The sequence below is a fragment of the Lepeophtheirus salmonis genome, chromosome 1 (assembly GCF_016086655.4).
Source record: "Lepeophtheirus salmonis chromosome 1, UVic_Lsal_1.4, whole genome shotgun sequence".
In the NCBI taxonomy this organism is placed as follows: domain Eukaryota; kingdom Metazoa; phylum Arthropoda; class Copepoda; order Siphonostomatoida; family Caligidae; genus Lepeophtheirus; species Lepeophtheirus salmonis.
This window is the reverse complement of record NC_052131.2, coordinates 36,021,668-36,045,258: the sequence shown is the minus strand read 5'-3', so window position 1 is coordinate 36,045,258 and position 23,591 is coordinate 36,021,668. Positions and strand designations below refer to the sequence as shown.

Genomic DNA, 23,591 nt, shown 5'->3' with positions numbered 1-23,591 from the left:
GCTGAGGTGTATATCCACATAAATTGTTATCATCTATGTAGGTGTATAGCCGAGCTGAAAAAATTTCTTATTATAATGCAAGTCTCAAGTCTTTTCGTTCAAAAATGAATATTTGACTATTTTTATCGAGTCCTCAGGTTTAATTTCAAATCCATAATTATAATAATATAGTGTGTGAAGGCTTTACTAGAGTGTTCCCCTTATAATAAAATACTTTAAATAGCCTAATTTATATACATAGGGGAAAAAATTGTTAAAAAAGCTCTGAAATACATAACAGTCTCAAGTCCAATTTGAGTCACGAGTCTTTGAAAGCAAGATTTATGTCGAGTAGCAAGTTTCCACCTCTACTAGTATATAGTATTTCAATTTATATTCTCAAGCAGGCAAGGACTGGAGAAATATAACTTTAAAAAGATATAAGTATATAATCAGCTAAGCAGAACTTGTATATTAATTATTACAGCTTTTAAGCACTGATTGAAGGAAAGATTTGACTAGATGTGTAATATCATCATATCATGTGATGACAAAGAATAACTGCCCAAAAAAAGAGAGATTATTTTATACGTTTTTTTTTACCTTAAAAGTAGCTATTAAAAACAAAAACTGAAGATTTTCAATGTCGTTTCGAAATACTTTATAGATGTGTGTAAATATCTATCGTTTATATATATAAAATATTACAATATTTTGTATTTTATATAGCATTCTATGTTATATGTATTTCATCTTTTCTTTAAATATTTCACTTCTGCATGACGACGAAGTAACGCTTCTAAATTAGCATTCTCTGTCTGACACTTATCTAATTTATTCTTTAGTTCAGTTATAGCCTCATCTTTTCTTGAAATGGCGGATTTCACTCGAGAATGAATTCTCTCTGCGTCCTCTTCCTTCTCAATCTTCATTTTTACTTTATCTGATTCGATTTGACTCTGTAGTTCAGATACTTTGATCCTCAAATTACCCATTTCTTGAAGGATTGAGTTTTTGTCATCTGTTAAAGTCTCAATGGTGGACAAAAACTCTCCACGAACAGACTTTCGAACATTTTCTCTCTCTGACTCGAGTTTTGAATTAATCTAAAAGAATTATATTGAATGAAAGTTTACTATGAACCGAGATCCAATATTACCCGTTGCATCTCTTCCGCATAAAGCTCCCTTTGTTTGCAAACTGCCATCAAAACTAAATTTTCCTCCTCTTTCTTTCTGAGATCATCTCTAGATTTGGCATGTTTGTCTCGAATGACTTCATTCTCTTCTTTGAGATCCTTTATTTCAACTTCATAGCGTTCTTTCAGGCGCCTTAAGATAATTAAAGAATTTAAGGAATTGATATTTAAAATCTTAATACATAAACAGGCTGTAAAACAAGTTTAAAATCTAAAAAATAAAATATATTAAGGAGGAGGTCTATATTATTTATATAGCCAGTAATCGCCTGCGGCCTCACATGATTCTCTCATCAATTTCGTTTTGAGCGTTTTCCTTGTATTGATTCACTTTATTTTCAGACTGATGGATAGCCTCCCGAAGTTCTTCTTCCTTTTGAGATGTGATGGTTCGTCTTATATGCTCCTCTTTCAGTCTCCATTCCTCATCCAATCTCCCTCTACAATTACGTTCCCATTCCAATCTATCCTCTGTCTCGTTTTCTCGAAGAAGAGATAATTCATTCTATAAAATAAGAGTAGTTATTTGTGACTATATAAAATATGAATTCAAAAAGTATCCAACCGAATGTTTTTTAAGCAGAGTTCGTCTCTTATTTTCTTCTTCTTCTTTGATCCTTTCGATTTCATCCTTTGCTCTCTGTTTGGCAATTCGTCTAATTTGCTCTGCTTCTCTTTCGAAATGCCCCCTCTCATCCAAATTCCGATCTCTCTCACGAGTTAATTGCTCCTGTAAACGATCCAATTCCTCTCTATGAACAACGCGTATTTCTTCCAAATGTTGAGTATGCCGATTCATGAGAATTTCGCGCTCCTTTTGTATTAATTCGACTTGTTCATGATCCCAGATTGAACGTAATTCTTGAACATGCTGAAGGTGTCTCTGATGGATTTCGCGCTCTTGAAGGAGCAGGGACTGTGTTTTGTCCGATTCCATCTTTTTTATTTCCTGTACATGACGGGCAACTAATCTTTGAAGCTCCGGCTCTAATCCTTTCACTAAAAATCAATCGAAGGAATGAATTATTAAGAGATCTCCTATTCTTTGATTAAAAAGACATACCCGTTTGTTCCTTAATTCGTTTTGTCTTTTCATCCAACCATTTCTCTTGTTTCAATTTTGAGGAAGATTCGTAGAGGGATTTTAAACGTCGTATTTCAGCTGTATGACGAGATTCAAGTCCTTTAATTCCATCATCATATTTTTTCTCTAAATGATTTTGCTCACTCAACAAGGAATCAGCTTGATCCCTCAATGTTTTTTTGTCTTCGATGAGTTGATCAATAAAATTTTGATGTCTGGAAATTGCAGAGTCATACTCTTGCTTTTGCATTTTTAAACGATGTTTGAGTTCTTTTTGAAATTGATGGGAGGATGAAGATAGTGACTCCTTATGGATTTGAAGTTCTTCTTCAAGGGATTTTTCCGTACGAATGTGATCCTCAATTTTTAAGTTTAAAATAATGATTTCTTCCGCAAGTTTTTTTGGAGGTCTCTTGAGAATTTCGTAGATTCTAGCGTGCAGATAATTAATTAGAAGATGTTGAAGAAATATCGATTTTAGCTTTAATGTAAACAGCAGGGCCACCACATTGTAAATATTTTGGATAATAACTTCCAATAAATTTGTCAAAAAATGAAATTATGGTGTAAAATTTTTAAGAAGAGTCAATTTTTTCTATTATAAATGTCTCCTTAAATAACTATATATAAAGATAAGACACTTAGACTTGCTCAGTAAAAATTATAGACTACTTAACTCTCCCCAAAAACAAAAATCCTAGTCAAAGCACTGAAAAAACCCAATATTTTGTCTTTGCCTCAGCCCTATTCATAATAAAACTGGCCCTAGTTTGAAGATAAGGATTTTTTTTTACATACATGGAGACTTACTCAGTTTCCATTCTATTGTTTTCATTTAAAACTGATTTATCATCCCGATCAGAGCCCTCATTGTCCATTTCAACAACATCCAAGTAGTTCATCAAATTTCTGATTAAAATATTTATATTGATTATATATAACATTTAACTAACAAAACTTACTCAAGTTTGGATTTGATGGACGATTTATCATTATGTCCATTAGATGTCGTACTTGGTGTATAAGAAGAATCCTGGTAGCTCTCTGATCTCGTGGTTGTCTCTACATTGTTCAATATTTCCAACATTGTTTCATAGCTTGTTTTATCTTTAGGGTGACGGATTTCCGATTCCTTAATATCGGAGGAAAATTCTTTTTCTAGTATCCCAAGATTAAGCGTATCACAAGAGATTAAAGATATGTCCTCGTGGCTTTGATGTTGTAAAATTTCCTTGTCCTTTCCATCAGATTGCTTGATAACTTCAAAGCTATCAGTTATGAGTATTTCATCGTCATCATATTTGTCAAGTTCCTCAGATACCATAGATACCCGATCATCATACTCGGAGGACATCAAGTCCAGTTTATCTTCTATAATGTCCGTTCTTATGATAGGAACATAAATATTCAATTGAGAATCAGAGGAATCTCGAGGTTTATCATTAGATTCCTTTAAAAAAATGAAAAATAGATAATTTATTCATTACGGTAAATGATATGACTAAATATATTCTATCAAAAAAGTACAGAGTATTGTTAATTACAACACAAATTTCACATTTAATCATTAAAATTTATTTTGTTGCCTTCAAAGTAATATTCATTGGATGCAATATACATATACCAAGGTTTTTTCTAGTCCTCGAAAAAAAATGCACTTTTTGATATGGCCTTTAGCTCCTTCAGCAATTTAAATTTCGTTCACAACACAAAATTTAAGGCAACTCTTTGTTCAATAATTTCGATCATTGAAAGGTTAATAGAAATACAACCTGGTTTACAGATCGCGCTCAAACTTGAAATAATAATGAAAGACAGTGCTGCCGACATGGAAAAATATAGTTTTTAAATCCTTTCAGCTTGGGCAATTTAAACTAACAATTCCTGGTACAATTTTGACAGAATTTAATGCTATTAAAAACAAAAAATACTTCGAATGAAATTTGATTTCTTGTAAAAATGTAATATAATTTAAGCATGATAATTGCTTCTTAAGACTTAACACTATTCTTGTACCTAGAGGACCATAGGCGTAGAAGATGGGAACAAAGGGATAATTTGTCCTCTTTTTTTTAGGTAAACCAAACATTTTTGCGCTATTAATCTGTTTTTAATGTTATAAGAATGTAAGAATATGAAGTTAATGTTCAAAAAAAGTAAAAAAAACAACTTTTGAATGAAATGCCTTTTATATTAAAAAAAAAATCATTGAAAAAATCTATTCTATAAAACGAAATCAAATTACAAAGTATATAAATTTAAGAAGAATCCTAGCGCTAATTTTTTTGAATTAGTTATTAATACTCGAGGAAAATTGAAGTTGTCTCTCTAAAAAGAAACATTCATCCCTTACGCCAATGTTTACACAAAGAAAAAGTATAAGAATTTATTTGCAATCCTACTTATGTTTGGAATGATTAGATTCTTTTTTGTAATTAGATAATAAAAATAATTTTGACAAAGATAATTTACGAAACTACATTTTAATGGAGTAACATGGAAAAGTAAATAATTATCTGAAACAATTGAAAAAGTGTTCCTCAATTCAATCAATTAATTAGATTTTAATTATTAGGTGTTATATTATTGCTACTATTAAATATCATTTATGCATTTGTGTGACTCATCAAGCATTTATTTCATCACATTTTTGTACTTATAATGTCATAAATATAATTAATATGATGATGGCCAGACAATGAAGATCAAATTAATAGAACATCAATATTTTGATTTTTCTATTTAAGAGGTTGAGCGTTTATAAAAATATGTTGCGGGCTATTTATTTGAATATTAAGTTATTGATTCCACTGATTAATAATTATTAATTTACCTACATTACCTCAGATTTTAAGACATAGTTTGTATTCATTTTCTTGTTTAAGATTGTAATAGGCTCAAGGTTTGACATTGGCCTCTCATTTTCTAATCTATGAGCTCTATGAGAAGTTGGAATTGGAGTAAATGATGTCGTTGAAAATGCCCTGGAATTGATTTGAGCCTCAAAAGCAAAGAAGAGGAAAAAATTTAAATCAACACATTACAAATCTTATTAAATGTTATATATAAGGCTTTAAATGCCTAATTTAGTTATGAGTACATAAGCTTGACTAAAAGGAATGAAAAATTATTCTAATTCTTTTATTTGTATCTTGGAATATACATAATATAAATGAAAATAGATGATTTAATATGTAAATGGTAATATTTCTGCTTATATTAATATGAATATGATCATAAGATATGCCCCCACTATTAGTATATATATATATATATTTTTTTTTTTTTGGGGGGGGGGTATTATTTTCAAAAAAAATTCAAAAATCCTATCCACAAAAAATTTCAAAAATCTATAGTTATTCATGTAAAATAAAGTTTTTGGTAAACATTTGAAAAATTACATTTCAAATATCTAATTTTTTTCGAAAAATCAATATTTATTCACAGAAAATTAATTTATTTCGAAAAAAATAAGATAAATATTTTTGCTTGAAAAACTAAACTAAATTTCAAATATTTAACTTTAAAAAAAATCAAATATTATTTTTTTTTTAAATCAAAATATCATTTTTTGGAATTTTTTTAATCAATATTTATTGACAAAAAATTTCGAATATTAAATTTTTTGAATCCAAAGCTATTTTTATTAATTATTTCTTTGGAAAAAAAATTGATAAATATTTAAACAATTAAATTTTATAAGAATAAAAACCTTTTTTTCTCATTAAGATTAAGGAAATAAAGCATTAATCCTTTATAATGAAAAATATGTTAACTATTGCCCTGTATTTTGATGTCAAAATGGAACTGAAAAATAAAAGGACTTCAATATTTACATTATATAAAAAATATATCCCTCTAATAGCTTTAGTAATATATGAGATCTCAAAAATGTTGTTCTAACATTATATGGATGTGGTAAAAAAAATTTAATATTTAGATTATAGATGGTTTTAGTAATGTGTATCTCCCGCTGTATAATTGCAAGGGGTGTTGTTGGTATATGATATACATCAGGGAACACTATATACAGTGCACCCTTTGTCTGTTTTCCATAGATACAAAAAAACCATATTTTACAGTTTTTGTTCGAATAAAGGAGAAATCGCAACACATGCGTCTAAAAATGTGAATAGTATTTATGGTCGTGATTAGTGATTGGACGATTAATCGGAATCGGGAACCTGAGAGTTGGGTGTTTTTTCTGGAATTGGAATCGAGATCGGCATTGGAAAAATAAAGTTTAATTTACAATTCCGATTCTTATTTATTACTGGTATTAAAAATAATTTTTTGCTTTCAACACAAAAAATTTCAAAAAATTTTTTATTTAATTTTTTTAAGAACAAGTTGGAATTTGGAATTTTTCTACAAAAAATTAATTTTTTTGAAAATAGACATGTGTTGTTGAAAGTAAAAAAAAGAATGTAATATTTGTAATTTTTTGTCAATAGTTCTGGAATTTGAAAAAAATTTAAATATTAAATTGTATTTTAGTCATTTTGTTCAAAACATTCGATATTTGATTTTTTTTTTTCAAAACATTTGATATTTGAAATTTTTATCAAAAAGTTTAATATTTAATATTTTTTTAATAAAACTTAATTTTTCAAATTTTTTTCAATAGTTCTGGAATTTGAAAAAAAATTTAAATATTAAATTGTATTTTAGCAATTTTGTTCAAAACATTTGATATTTGATTTTATACATTTGATATTTGACAATTACGCGCAATTTTGGTTTCGTCGGTCCCGTTCTGATATATTTTTATTTGCACAGTCAAAGTGTCTGCTATAAATTAACTATCGCATTTGTAAGGATAAAATATTTTTCTCTAATTATCTTACTTTTTTCGTCCCGAATTGATCAACAGCAAAATTTGTCAAAATAGAGACATTTCATAAGGATTTTTGATATATATTACTTTTATTTAATTCAAAGATAACTCCCTATTTTTTCAAAAAAAGTTATATATTTTGCTTTAATAATATAAAAGATAACTTCCCAAAAACTCATTGGTGGCACTCTCCGTTTTTCATGTGCACACTCACATGTAGCTACACAATACTTAGACGTTCACTCCTCAAGAATAAAAAATAATAATAACAACACGTGAAAAAAAAATTTGATTAGATAAGCCAGGGAGTACTTAAGTTCGTTGCTAAACCTCATGTAAAGTCATATTCGTGTTTTCTAAAAAAAATTATAAAGTACTTCCTTTTTTTAATTTTTTAATGAGTTGAACTAAACGCCCGCAATATTTCATCCCTTTTTATCTTGTATATAATATATTTCATTTATACTCCTTCTTTTCTTTATACTGTACGTCGTTACCTTTATTGTATCACGCAACCTTTCGCCTCAAAAGAAACTGAGTAAAGGCCTGAAATTGTCTGGTAGTTAGCCTATAAGTCTTTCATACCAACTGCCATATATATATATATATTATAAACAAAAAGGGATCAACAAGAAATTGTATTCCTGTTTTCTTGAAAATAAAGCATAAGTATAGAATAACTCCTCATTACTTAGATTATTTATCAAATAGAATAAAGTATGAAATGGCCGTGACGTATCAAGGGAGAAGAGGGAATCGACAGCTATACAAAATACATCGGGTATTTATGTGTAAGTGAGGTAAGATCGTGCCTATTGGTAGATGATATACATCAGGGAACGCTATATACAGTGACTGTTTTCCATAGATACATATATTCATGTAGGCATTCATACAGTTAAATTTTGCTTTATTAATATAGATGTAATTTGGGGGTGGGGAGCTAAAGCCTCTCCAGATCACCTCCTGGAAGCGCCTCTGAGTTATATACCACTTATAAAATATTCTTTCAAAATTTCAGGTACCCCCTGGAGTCCCTTAAAGTACCGCAAGGGGTATGGGTACCCCCAATTTGAGGACCACTGTATTACAAAATCCTTGTACTTTGTAATCCCACACCTTTTTGAATGAATAAGTCTATGATAAGATCAGGTATGTTGTTGTTCACCTTTCTTAATTGTTTAGTTCACTTTAATCTTTCATTTTTTCGAATTCCTTTAGTTCACTAAATCGTTCACTTTTTAAACGACATTTAAAAAAAATATATGAAACATGTTTAAATTGGGGTTAATCTTCCTGCCTTTAAAATGTTAATTACTTATTACGACTACTCAAATGATCGACTGTATAACAATAATTTAATTTAGTCATAATTTTTTTATTGTTAAGGTAATATTTGTTAATTGTATCAAATATATAAGAAGATATAAACAAAGGTGATGCCGCGGTAAATACTCTCTAAAAAAGCTCCTAAGCAAAGGCAAATTTTGAAGGTGGACCGAGGGATATGTCCTGAACTCAAGCTTTATTATGTTAGGTTCATAGTATGAAAATAAATACAAATTGTCCCCCCTCCTACCCGAACAAATTTCAAACTCTTGTGGTCCCTACTGTAGTTTAAATTTAAACATCCACCTATAGGGCCTATTTAACGTCCCCTACGAATTGCCTGCAAATGCATGGTGGTAGTATCGTGGCAAAAATTAATAGGATTTTAAACGATAAATAAGACTGAAAGCATTCTGAAATGTGAAAAATCTTTAATTATATAGAAGATAACTCCCCAAGAAATCCTGAAACTTACCCTTACTTTTTATGTGCATACTCACACATAACAGCTCAATTCTTTGATTAATTCATATGTGTTCTGTCCTCAAGAATGAAAGAATAATAATAAGAGTCTGAGAAAAAAAAAATATGTGATGACTGATGAGTACTTTGGTCTGAATATATATTTAATTAAAATCTCTACACTTACTGAAATGCACATGAATTATGATCATATATATAATAGCAAGTAATATTAATAACAAAAACAAACAGAAACACCAGCAATACTTCATTAATACAACTAAATTATTATTTCTTATATCAAAAATATTTATATGATTTACATCAGGGAGTACTATATACAGTACACTCGATGCTATATGCACACGCCTGCGATATTTCATTAATATGACTACATTGTTATTTCAAAGATCAAAAATATGTTTATAATGGAGCACTATTTACTAGTAATGGAACGATTAATCGGAGAATCGGGTATTTTTTCTGGAATCGGGAAAATAATGCTTAATTTACGATTCTTATTTATTACTAGTATTGAACTATTTACTAATTTTTTAAGCTATGAAAAACAAATAAAAAAAATAGGGCCCTTCCCAAATTGAGGAACTATTCCTTTTTAGTAAAAAATTTAATATTTGATTTTTTTTGTCCAAAAAAAATCATTTTTTTCAAACAACTCTGGATTCTTGAAATTTTTCTCCAAATAAACATAATTATTTTTTAAATGAATATCTGTGGTTTTTTGAATTTCTTTTGAAAAACATAATAGCTTTTTTGTGAAGGACTGTGGTCTTTTGAATTTTTTTGAGAATACAAATGGAGTTTTGAAATTTTTTTCCAATAATTTAATTTATCAAAATTTTAATTTTTGAATTTTTTTTTTCGAAAAAATTACAAAATACCAAGCCCCCCTAAAATATAATCTTCTGGACACGCCTGATAACATTTACATTTAGCTTTTTACTAATTTTAACTATTATTTAAAATATCAAAAAATTGGAATTGGAATATGCACTCCTAATTTTTACTTGAATCGGGATTTTTTTATTTTTTAATCGTCACATCACTACTATACACCGTGATTTGTTATATATTCATACACTCAGACAGACAGAGAGTTAAACTTTGCTTTTATTAATATAGACTATTATAAGTATTGCTATACGGGATTATATTTTATTGGGAGGGGGCTTGGTTTTTGGACTTTTTTTGAAGAAAAAAAACTCCAAAATTCATTGCAAAATAATAAATTATTTCAAAAACTAAATTTTTAGCAAAAAAATTCAAAAATTTAATTCCCAAAATTAAATTTTTTGGGAATTTTTTCCAAAATCCATAGGTATTCACAGTAAGTTAAAAAATTTGGGGAAAAAAATCCAGAATTATGAAATTTTATGGAAATGTGAATATTTGGGGGGGGGGAGGGTGCTACAGCACTCCAGCCCAACCCCTGTGACATCCCTGAGGTAACAACCAAATAGTATGTACATTTTTGTGTTTCTGAGGTAACGCCGTGTGTAATAACCATGCAATGCAACAGCTTATTTAGGTAATAGAGATGCTATTTTCGATTTAGATAACATCTTTTTTTCAAACTAGGATAAAGGAATATTATAAGCTTTTTAAGATCTGGAAAATCCCTCGGATCTTTTTTATGATCCGTAAAAGTTCAAGTACTCGAAGCTTGCTGGAGTCTTGGATATTACAAGTATACAGGTACTTTGGATCCAACTCCAAGACCCGTCCTATCTCTACAGTCGATCCCGAAAATAAGAAAAGCAGCGTTTATTTTACAAATGATTACATCCGTTGTATCCCTCGTAACTTCATAATTATTTATAATTTTATGAATCTGCATTGACCTCATTGGGGTTATATACATTGTCAAATTGTCGCCTACTTTAAACTTTGATAACTTGAAAACAACATTATCAAATAAAAAACCGGTTGCCAAATAGAAAAGCTATTCTGGTCAGCTGACGATACGTAGTTCAGTTAGCATCATGCCGTCATCTTATGAGGAGATAAAGAGCTATAAGTGGAACGAGGAGTTTTCAGGTCCGTCGTAGTCATGGCATTGGTTAATAATGGAGGTGAAATCTCCAATTCAACGATTGCTTCAACCTTAGGAGTGAATTTACGGACTGTTCAGCGTATCCGTAAGAAGCTAGAGGACACCTGTGATGTTGATGCCATCATAAAGAGGGTACCCAAGGAGGAGGGCGCGGAGAGGAAGGTCGTGAAGAAGATGGTTGAGGATGACCCTACCAGGTCCATGGAGGCCGGAGAGAGGCCTTGGGTGTGGCAACAGGACTCAGCACCCTGTCATGTGTCCAAAATCTCCATGCAGTGGTTAACCGAGAACTGTTATGACGTCGTAACCAAGGATTTGTGGCCTCCTAACTCACCCGACCTTAATCCTTTGGACTATTTTGTCTGGGGCTATGTCGAGAGACATACCAACAGACATACCCATAGCACCAAGGCTAGCCTGATGGACTCCATCAAGGAGGTATTCGGCAACATGGACAATGAGATGGTCAGAAGAGCCTGCGGCCGGTTCAAAGGCCGTATTGAGGCCGTTATTGATGCCAACGGTGGTTATATCAAATGAATGGCTACTCTATACCTATATGCTCGTCATAGATTTGATTTTCAATAAAAAGGTTAAAAAATGTATATTTTGTGTTATTTTTTGTAGAAAAATATTTTGGCGACAATTTGATTCCCCTCCCTTTTCATATGAAAACTTTTCTTAAGAGCGCATAAAGACAATATGCTTATATTTTTTTTTAGTAGCATGAATGCATACACATAACATTGGCTTTTAAATACTAACTCATTTCTTTATTTATTAGGTAAGTTAAATGAAAAAAAAATTGGCTGGGATATCCGGAGGGGTGGACTGGAGGGGCTCTAGCCCCCACCAAAATTAAGGAATTTTTGATTTTTAGTAAAAAATTAATATTTGAAATTTTTTGTGAAGCTCTAAATAGACTTTAAACAAATACCGATCCTAATCATAGCTGACAGACCGACTCTGAGCCTTTGAGTAAAGAATAACATTCCTTTATAACGCATTACGCTTAATTATATAATAATTATATTGAGACACGTCTATTATAAATTATGATTAATAATTTGGGTTCAAATTAGTAGTTATCATACCTTAGAGCCATTGAGTAATAAATCTGGGGATGATGAGCTTTGACTTTGAGCTTCGTCAATAACTTCTGTTGTTTTGCCCATAATAATATTATCTGGAATTATCTTAATAGAAAGAAAAATAACTATGCGACGACGAATATGAATGATTCAAAGAGACTCTTAGTACTAATGGAAAGAAAGTGTTAGGATCATTCTATAATCCCTAGCATGACTCAATTCTCGCTATTGATTATACAGATTCAAATCATCCTCATAAATAGCGTTTTAAAGGTAAGTTATGGAAAACATTTAATCAATGAATCATTACATATGTTGTGTGCAAGTTGATATGTCTGTACAAGTTGCAACTTGTATGAACTAATTATACAAGTTGCAATTTCTTCATCTTAAAATGCCTTAAAAACCACGGTTGCCCCCTTATTGGTCTAGCGGTCCGACCAGTTCCAGTTCTTGAACTGCTAGAACTAGAACCGATATTTCTTTAACCAGGGGGTCCCAAACATTACTATACTATGGCCCCAAACACTCTTACATATACATTCTTATCTGAGGTTCATTTATTATTAACTTTTTTTGAAAAAACATTTCAAAAATTCATAGCTGGTCAAAAAAAAAAAACTTTTTTGTAAAAAGATTTCAAAAATCTGTAGTTATTTAAAAAAAAAAAATATTTGGATAAAAATTTGAAAAATTAAAATTAAATTATGAAATTGTTCGAAAAAAATATTGATTTTTTTGAAAGAAAATTTTAAATATTAAATTTTCTCGTTAAAAAAAAATTTCCTTAATTTAGGGGGAGGGGTGATACAGTCCCTCCAGAACACCCCCTGCAAACACCTCTGGTTAAGCAGACTATATAGTTATGTATCACATATCTAAGAATGTAGATATATTTAAACACATAAATTGGCAAATTTTCTAAACTACAGATATATTCCATTTAAAATATTATAAATTGTTTTCTAGTAGCAGAAGTATATCCCTGCAGAGTGCGCATTATTGCCAATAAAAAGTGAGCGTTGTTTACTTATATTAGTTTGTAATCAAACCGAAAGAGAGTAGCGCCGTCTTGTACCACTCCCTGAATTATTAAATTATTTAATAAAAAATATAGGTGTACATATGTTACTCATATAGAGGACGCTGTAACATCTCTTCTCAAAATGCAGCACTTTTGTTTACTCAACAACCAGCTACAGACTGTCACACCACCTTATGGATAATATTATTTTTTTTAATTTGTCATGCCTATTCAGGGGTGTCTGCTGGAGGGGCTTTAGCCCCCCAAATCAAGGAATTTTTGCTTAATAGTAGAAAAAAAAATCGCCAAGAGGAAACATCTTTACGCAAAATCGGAGGGGGGGAATTTAAATATTTATTTTCTTAAAGGTTATTAGGAGTAGAATATAAATTTTAATTTTTGAAAAAAATCCAGAAACCAAGCCCCTGCTATTAAATACGTATATTCCACAGATATAAATGTGAGTATTCTTGAGTGACCCAAAAAAGTTATTCGTGGCCGGATTAGAGTCGGTTACAGGGTGTTTTCTTTTTCTTTTTAAATTAATTAGATTCAAGAATCCATAATGATTAATACTTTTAAATTCTTGTTTTGTTTTAGGAAAATATGTTTGCGATTTATTTTTTTCATACATTGCTTTTGGGATTATGGTTTTCTTTTATTTCTAATTTTCAAAATATTCTTAATCAATCGTCAACTACATATTCGTCCTATAAAACACCAGACATTTCATGAATTAATTTTCAAAGAGTATCCGAACGCTCCGAACAGAACGTTAAAAGAGGGCGATTGATAATTCTTTACCAAAGAGTATCCGATACATCATTATTCATTAACCACTATAAAGTATCCACATATTATGTCTGTATATATTTGCCAATGCAATAAGTCATGACTCATGAGTAAATTAAAAATGTATTTTATCTGCAAGGTGTCGTTACAGTATACAAGTAAACAACCATCCCATTTTCACTAATTTAATAGACAATTGAATTAAAAAGAGAAACCTCCTTTATCCTCTCGGAACCAAGAGACTTATGCGTTATCCATACAACTAACTCTACCTTGGGAATGAATAGATTGTATCCGGTTTCATGGTAGTATGAAAAATTTATAGGATTCCTCCAATATCTCATTCACAGTTTATTTCCAGCTCAGGATTCTAACACCAGCCGAGGTTGTATGGGGTCTCTCCGAGTCCGAGGCACTCAAACTAATTATCTTTTCAAAGACGTTCTATAATTATCTGCTGTAGTCTACTTTATCTTTTTTACACCAGACCAGTGATTTTTGAATCTTCTATTTTTATTTCCAATAAATAATGGTTTATTAATTATTTTTATTTAATGGAACTCTACTATGCCATCATTTATAATATTACAAGATTCGTCCTGCTGCTAGTTAAAAGTCAAAGAAAAAGTATAAAAATTTATTATATCATTCTATTCGTTATTATTATTTTAATTTTTTTAATAAAAACATTATTTGGTTTACAAATATCATACCTAGAAATTTCTATTCATCGATTGATATTTACTAAACTTGATTCCTACGGGGTTTTTATAATTATCTTCAAAAAATTACAACCATTCCGCGGATGTTTTTCAAAATATCCATGCTATAACTTCAATAACTAAATTATTCAAGTATAAACAAATTCAATCCAAGATAAATTATTTCCCATCTATATGGCATCTGTATTCAATTCCTGATGCCTAAACGGAGGCATAAAATTAATTAATTGATTTCCTAAGATATGAGATTACAAAATATGTACCTGCACTTAATAATCGCTCAAAGACAATCTGCAATATCAAGTTACTCCATGGCATCTTTCAAACATTTGCAGTAGAAACCTAGAATTGTATTCAAGCTCATACAGGTATGAATCCGGACTAGAGTAATACAAGTCAGTTATCCACTATGTATATCATTTATAAAAATGTACTTAGTTCGATAAATGACTATTATTTGGAAAAAATTACATATTAAAATAGATAGTACATTTCATTTATTGTAAAATATGTTAACGAAGGATAAAATGTTGCATGCATACCTACAACATGAAACATTATCAAAATCACACCCTTAGTAGGTAGAAACATTATTTTAAAGGACAAAAGTTATCATTTAGAATCCATTGAGAAGTTGAAGATCTCTTGCATAAGTATAAAATTATTAAATACAATTATATTCTTCAGCATATATCTGCTTAATTTTGAAGATTTTTATAGACATATTGAACTTAAACTATCAATATGGCTACAAATCTAAACGTGTAAAATCTATATTGTCAATTAATCAAATTAAATAAAGTAGGGCATATTATTGTAATTTTTAATTGAAGATTGACAGATTTAATGTGATTCTATGTCTATTCTCAATCGAGACAGAATTTCAGGCTCATAGTCCACTTACTTATTACTTAAATAGAAAAGAAAATTACTCGAGTACTACAGCATTTGGGAAACCAAATTTATGAAAGAGACTGCAAACGATCCTTGGCTCAAAATAAAATCAGGAGCGAGGAATAAAACGTGAAGAAGATATTGAAAGAATCCTATGAATTGGTATACTATCATGACACCGAATGCAATTTATTCCTTCCCAGGCTGAGGAGATAGTACGGATAAGAATCTCGAGATTTGTGTTCCCACCTTAAGAGGGAAGTTTCTTTTTCTAATTAATTTCTCTATTATATTATTAATAATATAAAGGGGGGATGATTGATGAATGTTCAAGAGGTCATTGTGAAGCTACAATTAAGTAAACAAAGCTCATGTTCTATTAGCCATTATCCTTCTTGGTGTTGTATTATTTCCCCGCAGCACGGTCCCACTCTCTGAAGCCTTGTTTGCAAACTAATAAAAGTAAACAACGCTTATGTTCTATTAAATAGGGCATGAGCAAGCTAAAATATATATATTATCTGCAAGGTGGCGTGACAACCTATAGCTTGTTGTTTAAAAATGATGCATATTCATAATTTTTTCGACAGTGTGAGAAATATTCGTATGTGTTATTTTTTATTAAATTATATTATTATTCAGGGAGTTGTATTATTTTCCCGCAAGACATCGTCACTCTCTGTCGCTTTGTTTACAAACGAATATAAGTAAATAACCTCCATGCCTAATTTAGATATACATGAGTACATAGATCCTAGGGGCGTCTGCAGGATATTTTTTCCCAATTTTTTTTTCTCGGCCTCTAAATTTGACCTGTGTTTTCCAATTGTAAATTTTTCTATTTGAGGGGGAGCCAATATCTATTAATGAATTTCAAGAGCTAGCTAGTCTCCCCTTCCTCCCAAACAAAAATCCTTTGGACACCCTGATAAATACTTTGATTTTTCGTTGTGATAGGACATTGGAATAGGATTAATGTTTTTAATTGATAATATTTTAAGAATTTAATAAATATAAAAAGCCGGATGTAGAGGTGCCACATATTCATTATTATATGTTCAGTCCTACCTACCTAATCAAAAACAGGATATTGAAATTAATTTAAAACAAATGTCTTCAATTAAATTATATAAACATATATATGTAATAGGTATACATGTGTCTTTGACAGGTAGAAAAAGTGCCGGAGCAAGGATGGACTCACGATGATGATATTACATTAATACTTCCAACTAACACGAATCCTCTGACGTCATACAAAAGTATGCGTACTCTTCCTAAAAAAGTACATACTCTCTTTTTGCTACATTTGCTACAGAGTTCAATATTCATTTCTATAGCTAGCGTTTTTCAAATAAATACACACTGCTAGGCTTTCTGGCAGACACAACTTTCCCTTAATTATATTGTAGCCTGTATACTATTACAATAATACTAACATACATAATATAATACTAGAATTGAAGAGCTAAAATCTTCTCTCAGACGACAGTTAATTGTGTGAACTAGGAAATATATATTATTTATACTTCATACAGAGTATCGTATCAACAAATACATTTTTACAATCATAAACCCACGGAGGGAAAACAGTTGATGTAACATCATGAGTGAGTATGATGTAGTTTTTGTTTTGGGTGGTCCCGGTGCTGGAAAAGGGACACAATGCGAAAAAATCGTTGAGAAATATGGATTTGTTCATCTTTCAGCCGGTAAGAGTTGTTTTGTTATGATTCATATTTATGCTATTTAGGTTGTTAAACCATCAATGTACATATATACTATAAGATTCAAACATTTTCACTCTAGTTAATAATTATCATATATATACATACATATATAATTACAATGATATATTTTTTAATACTCTTTTTTTTTTAATGATACATAAAAAAGGGGATTTGCTAAGAGCTGAAAGAGCAAAGCCCGGCTCAGAGTACGGAGAGCTCATCGAGCATCACATCGTAAATGGTACCATAGTCCCAGCCGCCATCACTTGCGCTCTCCTCAAAAATGCTATAGTTAACAGCACAACCTCTAAAAAGTTTTTAATTGATGGATTTCCTCGAAATCAAGGTAACGTGGAGGAGTGGAAAAAGTCAGTCGGCCCAATAGTCAACTTCCGTTTTCTATTATTTTTTGATTGTGATGAGGACACTTGTGTTCAAAGATGTTTATCTCGAGGAGCTGCAGGGTCTGGTCGATCTGATGATAATATTGAATCCCTTAAAAAGAGATGTGCTACGTATCTTAACTCCACACTTGGTGTAATTCAATCTTATGAGAAAGAGCAACGCGTCAAACGCATTGATGCCACTAGGAGTGTAGATGAAGTTTTTGAAGATGTGCAAAAAATATTTAGTGAAACATTTTAAATGTTAATTTTTATCCAATATTATATTTTAAATATACTAATCTGATCAAAAAGTAACCGTTATTTTATAATTTCGAATTGAGTTCTCGAATTAATTTGGTTTATACTTCTTTTGGCGTTTTCCTCGATTTCCGACTATAAAAAGAAAAATATCAAGTTAGGAAAAAATTCTTTAAACACTTTTGAAAGATTTTTAATTCTTCTAAAATTGTTAATTTTAACAAAATGCTAAATATTGAAGAATAAATGTCATTTAAAAGTTTTTAAAGAATGTAAATTTTAAATTGAATTTTTCTTTTCATTTTTTTCAACAGTAGAAAATCGTGGATAACACCAAAAGTTGTCTAAAGTTTATATTTGTTAAAAACTAACAAACAATCCAAACATTTTTGAGATGTGTACCAGCATAACTGAAAGATTAGTTTGAGAATTGAATTCCCAATTAGAAAATAAGGGCTTCTTTTTGATCAAACATCGTATGTTAATCTATCTTATTATATGTAGGTCAATATATGTTATGTACAAGTTGCAATTTAGTAAAGATGAGATGAATCATTTTAAATGAAGAATTTAGAGTACTTGGTATGCAATAATTGATTTTTCCATCGATATTCTATTTATTAATGGTTTAATTTTTGACTATTTTGATACAAATGACTAATATATAAGTATTCTTTGCAGCATTATTAATTTCAAATGCCCACAATTATATTACTCATCAATATATAATAACAACATAATTTGAATGAAACAAAATGAAATGATAGTATTAATTAATAGTTGGTGATAAGAATGACGAATGTTGTAATTAAATAATGCATTTTAAGACGAAAAAATTGCAATTTGTACAATTTGCAACTTGTACACAACATATATATTTAGATAAACTGTGGTGTAACATTATTATGTTATACATAATATGTACATAAATGAATTATTTCTTCCACTCTTTTTAATAAACGAATTATTTTTGAACTAAGATATATTATTTATATAAGATATTAGTTTGACGTTGCTTATATATATTTTTTATTTGGGGAACCACTCATAGATGTCGCTTTTACGTAAATACCATTGGAAAGAAGAGAAGAAGAAAAAGGAGAGGAATAGTAAATAGAGTGCCAGGGTTCATTGTGGCTTCTTCTGTGTTAAATTTATAGGGCTCTGCATTAAAAGGGACCGATAATTAATGACGTCACTGGGTGCAATGAGCTTTCTTATGAAGAAGAATATTCCCTGTGTGTCATGGCTTTCTAATGGAAAGTCAAATGAAATAACGACTCTAACTCACGGAAAATGTCGACAGAGCATCATTGTATACTCAAAGATTCGTTAACTTCATGTACAGTTGGACCTTTTATCAACTTGGGATGTTTGGATGGAGCTTCAGAGTCCGGAGGAATGGTCTCCAAAACAAGTTGGATCATCCTGAGCCGCCTAGGCTACGATTTCCTTAATACGAATCTGAGTCAAATGAATTTATGTAGTCTGCATTATAAGGAATATTTCGAGGAATGGATCCCAAATGATGGATGCGTCTGTGGAGTCAAATGTATTGTTACATCAGAGACGAATGTGAGTCTCTTACTTGCTGTTAAGGTACTGCGCTCCGAAGGAAAGGTTCTCCCTATTGGAAGACCCCTATGTGAATCCTGTCAAGTTCATTATGAGGAGAAGTACGCCGCGAAACCCGGAGAAAGGGTGATGATTATACTCAAAAAACGAAAACCTCAGACATTATCCATGTACGTGGTGTCAATTTGAATCTCTTCCCTCCTAATACAAATAACTGTTTTTTTTAATGTAAAAAAAAACAATTGTGTGTATTTTTAAACTAAAGCATGTATTTTATTTTTAAGCGTTCTATAATATTCCGATTTGTATTTTAGAAAAAAAGAAGAGCCGATTGATGTGAAACCCTCATTCATAGATCTTGTATATAGTGATCCAGAAGATGAGTATCCCGTAGAAAAGCGCCTTCGACCTGATAAAGATTTAATTGCCAAAGAAGAAGGATCAACAACAGATAATTCTTCTCAAATAGAGTCTAAATACATTTGCAAACTATGTAAAATTACTTTTTTCAAAAAGAGTTCCTATAAACTTCATAAGAAAACCTCATTGGAGCTTCATAATCGCATTAAGCTCCGTATTCGAAGTCAGAATCAATTTGAGGAAAATGATGACGGGTGGAAATGTATGGATTGTTATATTGCTTTTAAAGGTAAATATCAATCATTACTCACATCTTGATTAAATTTATAATAAAACTCTGAATATATTTTTCAGATAGTATTACCATGCAAAAACACATGGCCGAAGTTCATTTTACTGCACATCATCCCTTTCATTGTAAATCTTGTAACTACATTTTCAAAAACCAAAGTGCATTTAAGAGTCACAATTCCAGAATGCACGTGAGTCGAATTGATAAGGTCTACTATTGTCGAGAATGTGATGATACTTTTGCTTGTAAACTCAAACATGCCAGGCATATACTCATTCATCGCCCGTGGAACGGTGATCCGGATGCTCTGCAGGTACGTACATATTATACATTAAGAAGCAATAATATTTTGCTCAACGTCGCGGTATTCAGGCTTTGTTTCTTGTACAGCAGTCTCCATACATCGTTTTTGTAAGTTAAGGGACCATATGCAACAACTGTAAAAGAAAGCATTATATTTTTCTTCTGGTAATTGTATATTGTAGTTAAATTCTACAAGATCCCCCCTGTTCTCCCCTGTTGCTTGGGGTCTGTTCACATTTAATACTTTTTACCAAATTTGAAGATGATAGATTGAGGCTTATTTCACCATCACACTTAACTGAAGTTAATTTATAGAACTTAATTTTAAATTAAAATATATAATCATCTAATTGTAGAGAAAAGAGATTTTTGAAGACTCTCCTGGATTAAGTAAAAAGAAATACCTATTCTAGATCAATGAAGATATTATTTTCCGAGAAATAAAAGAAATTAAGGAAGCATTATTTCATTCATAAATGAATAATTCTAATACTTAATAAATAAAAACATCACGAGATTTAATGATTTTTGGGTCTGATCTTAATAGAAAATAATGGGTATAAAATTTAAGCTTGTTCAAATCAGCTCTTACTGAGATCACTTTATTGAACTTCTATTTTCTTACTAAACGAGGGTGAACATATTTTGATTTCCATAAAAGATGACTCTTGGCCCGACTAGTATCACTTTTAGTATATGCAGGGTACAGTCAAAACAAAATGTCTTATCTATCAGATAGGAAATGTTATGGGAATTTAAAAAAAAGACAAAATACATCTTTATTTTAAAAATTGAATTCAATCTTAATTCGTTTATTTTCTAAGGATACATTTAGAAAAGCGGACATTTCATGAGTTTATATAAAATAATACCTATTGAGTACCTAAGAGAATATCTATTGGTGAAAAAAAAGAAACGGTGGTTATTAATGATTATATTTTAAGCCATATCAGTTGGTAAAACGTCGATCACTTCGAGGCATGGTAAATGGGCCTGGTATTTTGCATTGATGTTTGTTACTACAGAACTTATAATTTCTGAAAAAGTGCAGCTTATCGCTCTTGAATGAATTTTTTTTCACTGCTTCTGGATATGTAGATCCTTTTATTATTTTTAATAATAATAACGAATTAATTAATTCCTCATTTTCAATAGTGCAAAGCGTGTGGAAAAGTTTTCACAAAACATCAAACTACTTCCTACAACAAACATATTACGTATCACAACCAATCAGAGTTTACTGAAGATTGTAGCTGCTACGATTGCTCCGTGGATGAGGAAGAAGACTCTCTTGCTGAGGAAGAAGATGTAGATAATGAGGATTCACCTCTTTGTGAGGAAGATAGTGAAGAAGAAGTTGAAGGCTCTAGTAGTAACAAGTCCGTTGGTGTTAGTCCAGAGGATCTGAGCAAACCCTTTCAGTGCAGTATTTGTCCAATCAAATTTCGCAGTCCCAAGGAGTTGGAAGAGCATGTTGGAAATGGAGTACATGAAGAATATTCTGTGAATGGTCAATCTGAGCTTAATATTAAAACGGAAGAATGTTCCTTAAATGAAAAGAAAGAACCATTGGATCTTTTATTACCAAAGAAGGAAGAAAATATGGATCCATACCGTTTCATGGAAGATTCGAGTAATTATTTTCCTTTAAATGTTCCCTATATTTAATTACGTATAATTTTTCCAATACTTTGTAGAGAGTAACGTTAAGAGGAATAATCCTCTACCTGTGTCAGATCTTTTAGAAAAAATGAAATTATCCTTTCAAAGCCAAAGTTACGTAGAAGAGGAGGACTCTGAAGAAACTTGTGATGAAGAAGATGATGAGGAGACAGTCAACAAGAATTTTTTGTCGACTGAGGTATATGATCGGGTTTATCGAGGTCTTCCATATGCAGCTTATATTAAAAATCGTAACATGAAAACCCTACTTCGAAGAATTAATACCATTGCTCATACAAAAGATAAGTCCTCCTTAAAATCCATTCCTCGATCCAACTCATCCACCGTATCTGATGATGATGATGACGACATCTATTCGGGGTCGGATCTGGATGAAGACTCCGACAATGAGGAAGAGCTGCAAAATCTATTGATTCCAATGGAGAATGGATGGGTGTGTGAAAAGAAATGGGAGGAGGATCAAAATCAATACTCTACTTTTTTTTGGTCTCCGGATGGGGTTCAACATTCCTCTTTGGCCATAATACGTTTCTATGGGGAAAAGAAAAATCTGAATTTGAATATGGATTTATTTACGCGTGCTGTTGAAAACAATCCACCGGCACCTCCATCTTAGTGAATAATTACCTAAAGTTTGAATAATTAATGATGAATCATCATGTATTGATCTCTCTCTCTCTTTATTAAAATCAAAAACAACCCCAAGTATTATATATCAATGTATTTCTATGTGAAATTTATAAATCAATGCCCTAATAATGTACTCAAATGACGCGATAAGATCCATGATTGTTATACTCATTCTCCCCTTTTGATCTCATGATGTAATAATATACTCACTATACTTTGTACTCATTTGTAACTATACCCTACTAAATAGTCGTAGCTTATTTTTCAGGAAATAACATTATTTCATTTATTTGTATAGAATATTATATATATTTTTTTTTTGAACAAAAAGAAACCGTACAATATTTTTTCCATAATCAAACATTAATAATATTATTAAAAGTATTTATTTAAATATATAATATGTATGTATATTATTTTCTAAAAGTAAATCTTGTATGTATATGATTTACTATATAAAGAATTAAGAAAATAAACTTGTTCACTTCACTCCTCTATTTCCTTCTTTTCATGGTATGCGTTTGTCCTTATAGAATAACTATTCATAAAAATGTCATAAAGTATATTAACTAAATGAATATTTATAATCAACAACCAAATCCAATTTGAATGTAAATATACAAGCATATTAATTAATAACCTTTTACTTTGGCGGAAATCATTACCTTTATTGTATCTCGCAACCTTTCCTCCAAAAAGAAATATAAAAAAATCCAACTCATAATCAGTTTGAACTTCGGTATCCAATTCTTTCTAGCCTTCAGTCCTGTGAATTGTGATTTCTTTTAGTAAACTGAATTACTTGAATCAATTCACGAAAAAGATTCGTTCACCGAATCAGTTCTAAGACTGATAATACCCCATTCAATAAAAATAATTTTCTACCAT

At 30.6% G+C, this 23,591-nt stretch overlaps 3 protein-coding genes across 8 annotated transcripts; 2 read left to right on the top strand and 1 right to left on the bottom strand.

The window, feature by feature from the left end:
* Positions 1–616: 616 nt before the first annotated feature.
* On the bottom strand, positions 617–12,182 carry LOC121126067 (uncharacterized). 5 transcript variants are annotated; one of them, XM_040721364.2, is made up of 10 exons: positions 9,077–9,152; positions 8,903–8,999; positions 5,104–5,262; positions 3,224–3,711; positions 3,072–3,170; positions 2,241–2,692; positions 1,743–2,176; positions 1,459–1,682; positions 1,139–1,310; positions 617–1,085 (listed from the first exon to the last, which is right to left on the bottom strand). In XM_040721364.2, the coding sequence occupies exons 3-10, from the start codon at positions 5,170–5,172 to the stop codon at positions 729–731; spliced, it is 2,295 nt and encodes a 764-aa protein (XP_040577298.1). In that variant the 5' UTR covers positions 5,173–5,262; positions 8,903–8,999; positions 9,077–9,152; the 3' UTR covers positions 617–728. The 5 variants fall into 5 exon arrangements, with proteins under 5 accessions (XP_040577298.1, XP_040577290.1, XP_040577315.1 ...); XM_040721356.2 differs by lacking the exons at positions 8,903–8,999; positions 9,077–9,152 and adding an exon at positions 12,058–12,182; XM_040721381.2 differs by lacking the exons at positions 5,104–5,262; positions 8,903–8,999; positions 9,077–9,152 and adding an exon at positions 3,848–4,034.
* LOC121126109 (UMP-CMP kinase) lies at positions 10,855–18,835 on the top strand. 2 transcript variants are annotated; one of them, XM_071891773.1, is made up of 5 exons: positions 10,855–11,555; positions 12,168–12,327; positions 16,658–16,771; positions 17,025–17,198; positions 17,383–18,835. In XM_071891773.1, the coding sequence occupies exons 4-5, from the start codon at positions 17,093–17,095 to the stop codon at positions 17,859–17,861; spliced, it is 585 nt and encodes a 194-aa protein (XP_071747874.1). In that variant the 5' UTR covers positions 10,855–11,555; positions 12,168–12,327; positions 16,658–16,771; positions 17,025–17,092; the 3' UTR covers positions 17,862–18,835. The 2 variants fall into 2 exon arrangements, with proteins under 2 accessions (XP_071747874.1, XP_071747873.1); XM_071891772.1 differs by lacking the exons at positions 10,855–11,555; positions 12,168–12,327; positions 16,658–16,771 and having other exon boundaries at positions 16,847–17,198.
* A 93-nt stretch (positions 18,836–18,928) lies between these two features.
* LOC121126100 (uncharacterized) lies at positions 18,929–23,037 on the top strand. The gene is made up of 5 exons (XM_040721406.2): positions 18,929–19,605; positions 19,750–20,084; positions 20,150–20,400; positions 21,546–22,023; positions 22,088–23,037. Exons 1-5 carry the CDS (start codon positions 19,157–19,159, stop codon positions 22,687–22,689), a joined length of 2,115 nt encoding a protein of 704 aa, XP_040577340.1. The 5' UTR covers positions 18,929–19,156; the 3' UTR covers positions 22,690–23,037.
* The last annotated feature ends 554 nt before the right edge of the window (positions 23,038–23,591 follow it).

What these genes read in the sequence shown, in the direction of transcription:
- LOC121126067 (XM_040721356.2), bottom strand. Translation starts at nt 12,138, where the DNA reads ATGGGCAAAACAACAGAAGTTATTGACGAAGCTCAAAGTCAAAGCTCA. An exon ending in AACAATAGAATGGAAACTGA is followed by an intron (nt 2,693 to 3,071) that starts GTAAGTCTCCAT and finishes TCTGCACGCTAG; the next exon opens with AATCTACGAAATTCTCAAGA. An exon ending in ATGCGGAAGAGATGCAACGG is followed by an intron (nt 1,086 to 1,138) that starts GTAATATTGGAT and finishes TAATTCTTTTAG; the next exon opens with ATTAATTCAAAACTCGAGTC.
- LOC121126109 (XM_071891773.1), top strand. Translation starts at nt 17,093, where the DNA reads ATGAGTGAGTATGATGTAGTTTTTGTTTTGGGTGGTCCCGGTGCTGGA. An exon ending in ATTTGTTCATCTTTCAGCCG is followed by an intron (nt 17,199 to 17,382) that starts GTAAGAGTTGTT and finishes TACATAAAAAAG; the next exon opens with GGGATTTGCTAAGAGCTGAA.
- LOC121126100 (XM_040721406.2), top strand. Translation starts at nt 19,157, where the DNA reads ATGTCGACAGAGCATCATTGTATACTCAAAGATTCGTTAACTTCATGT. An exon ending in AAACCTCAGACATTATCCAT is followed by an intron (nt 19,606 to 19,749) that starts GTACGTGGTGTC and finishes TTTGTATTTTAG; the next exon opens with AAAAAAAGAAGAGCCGATTG. An exon ending in TTGTTATATTGCTTTTAAAG is followed by an intron (nt 20,085 to 20,149) that starts GTAAATATCAAT and finishes TATATTTTTCAG; the next exon opens with ATAGTATTACCATGCAAAAA.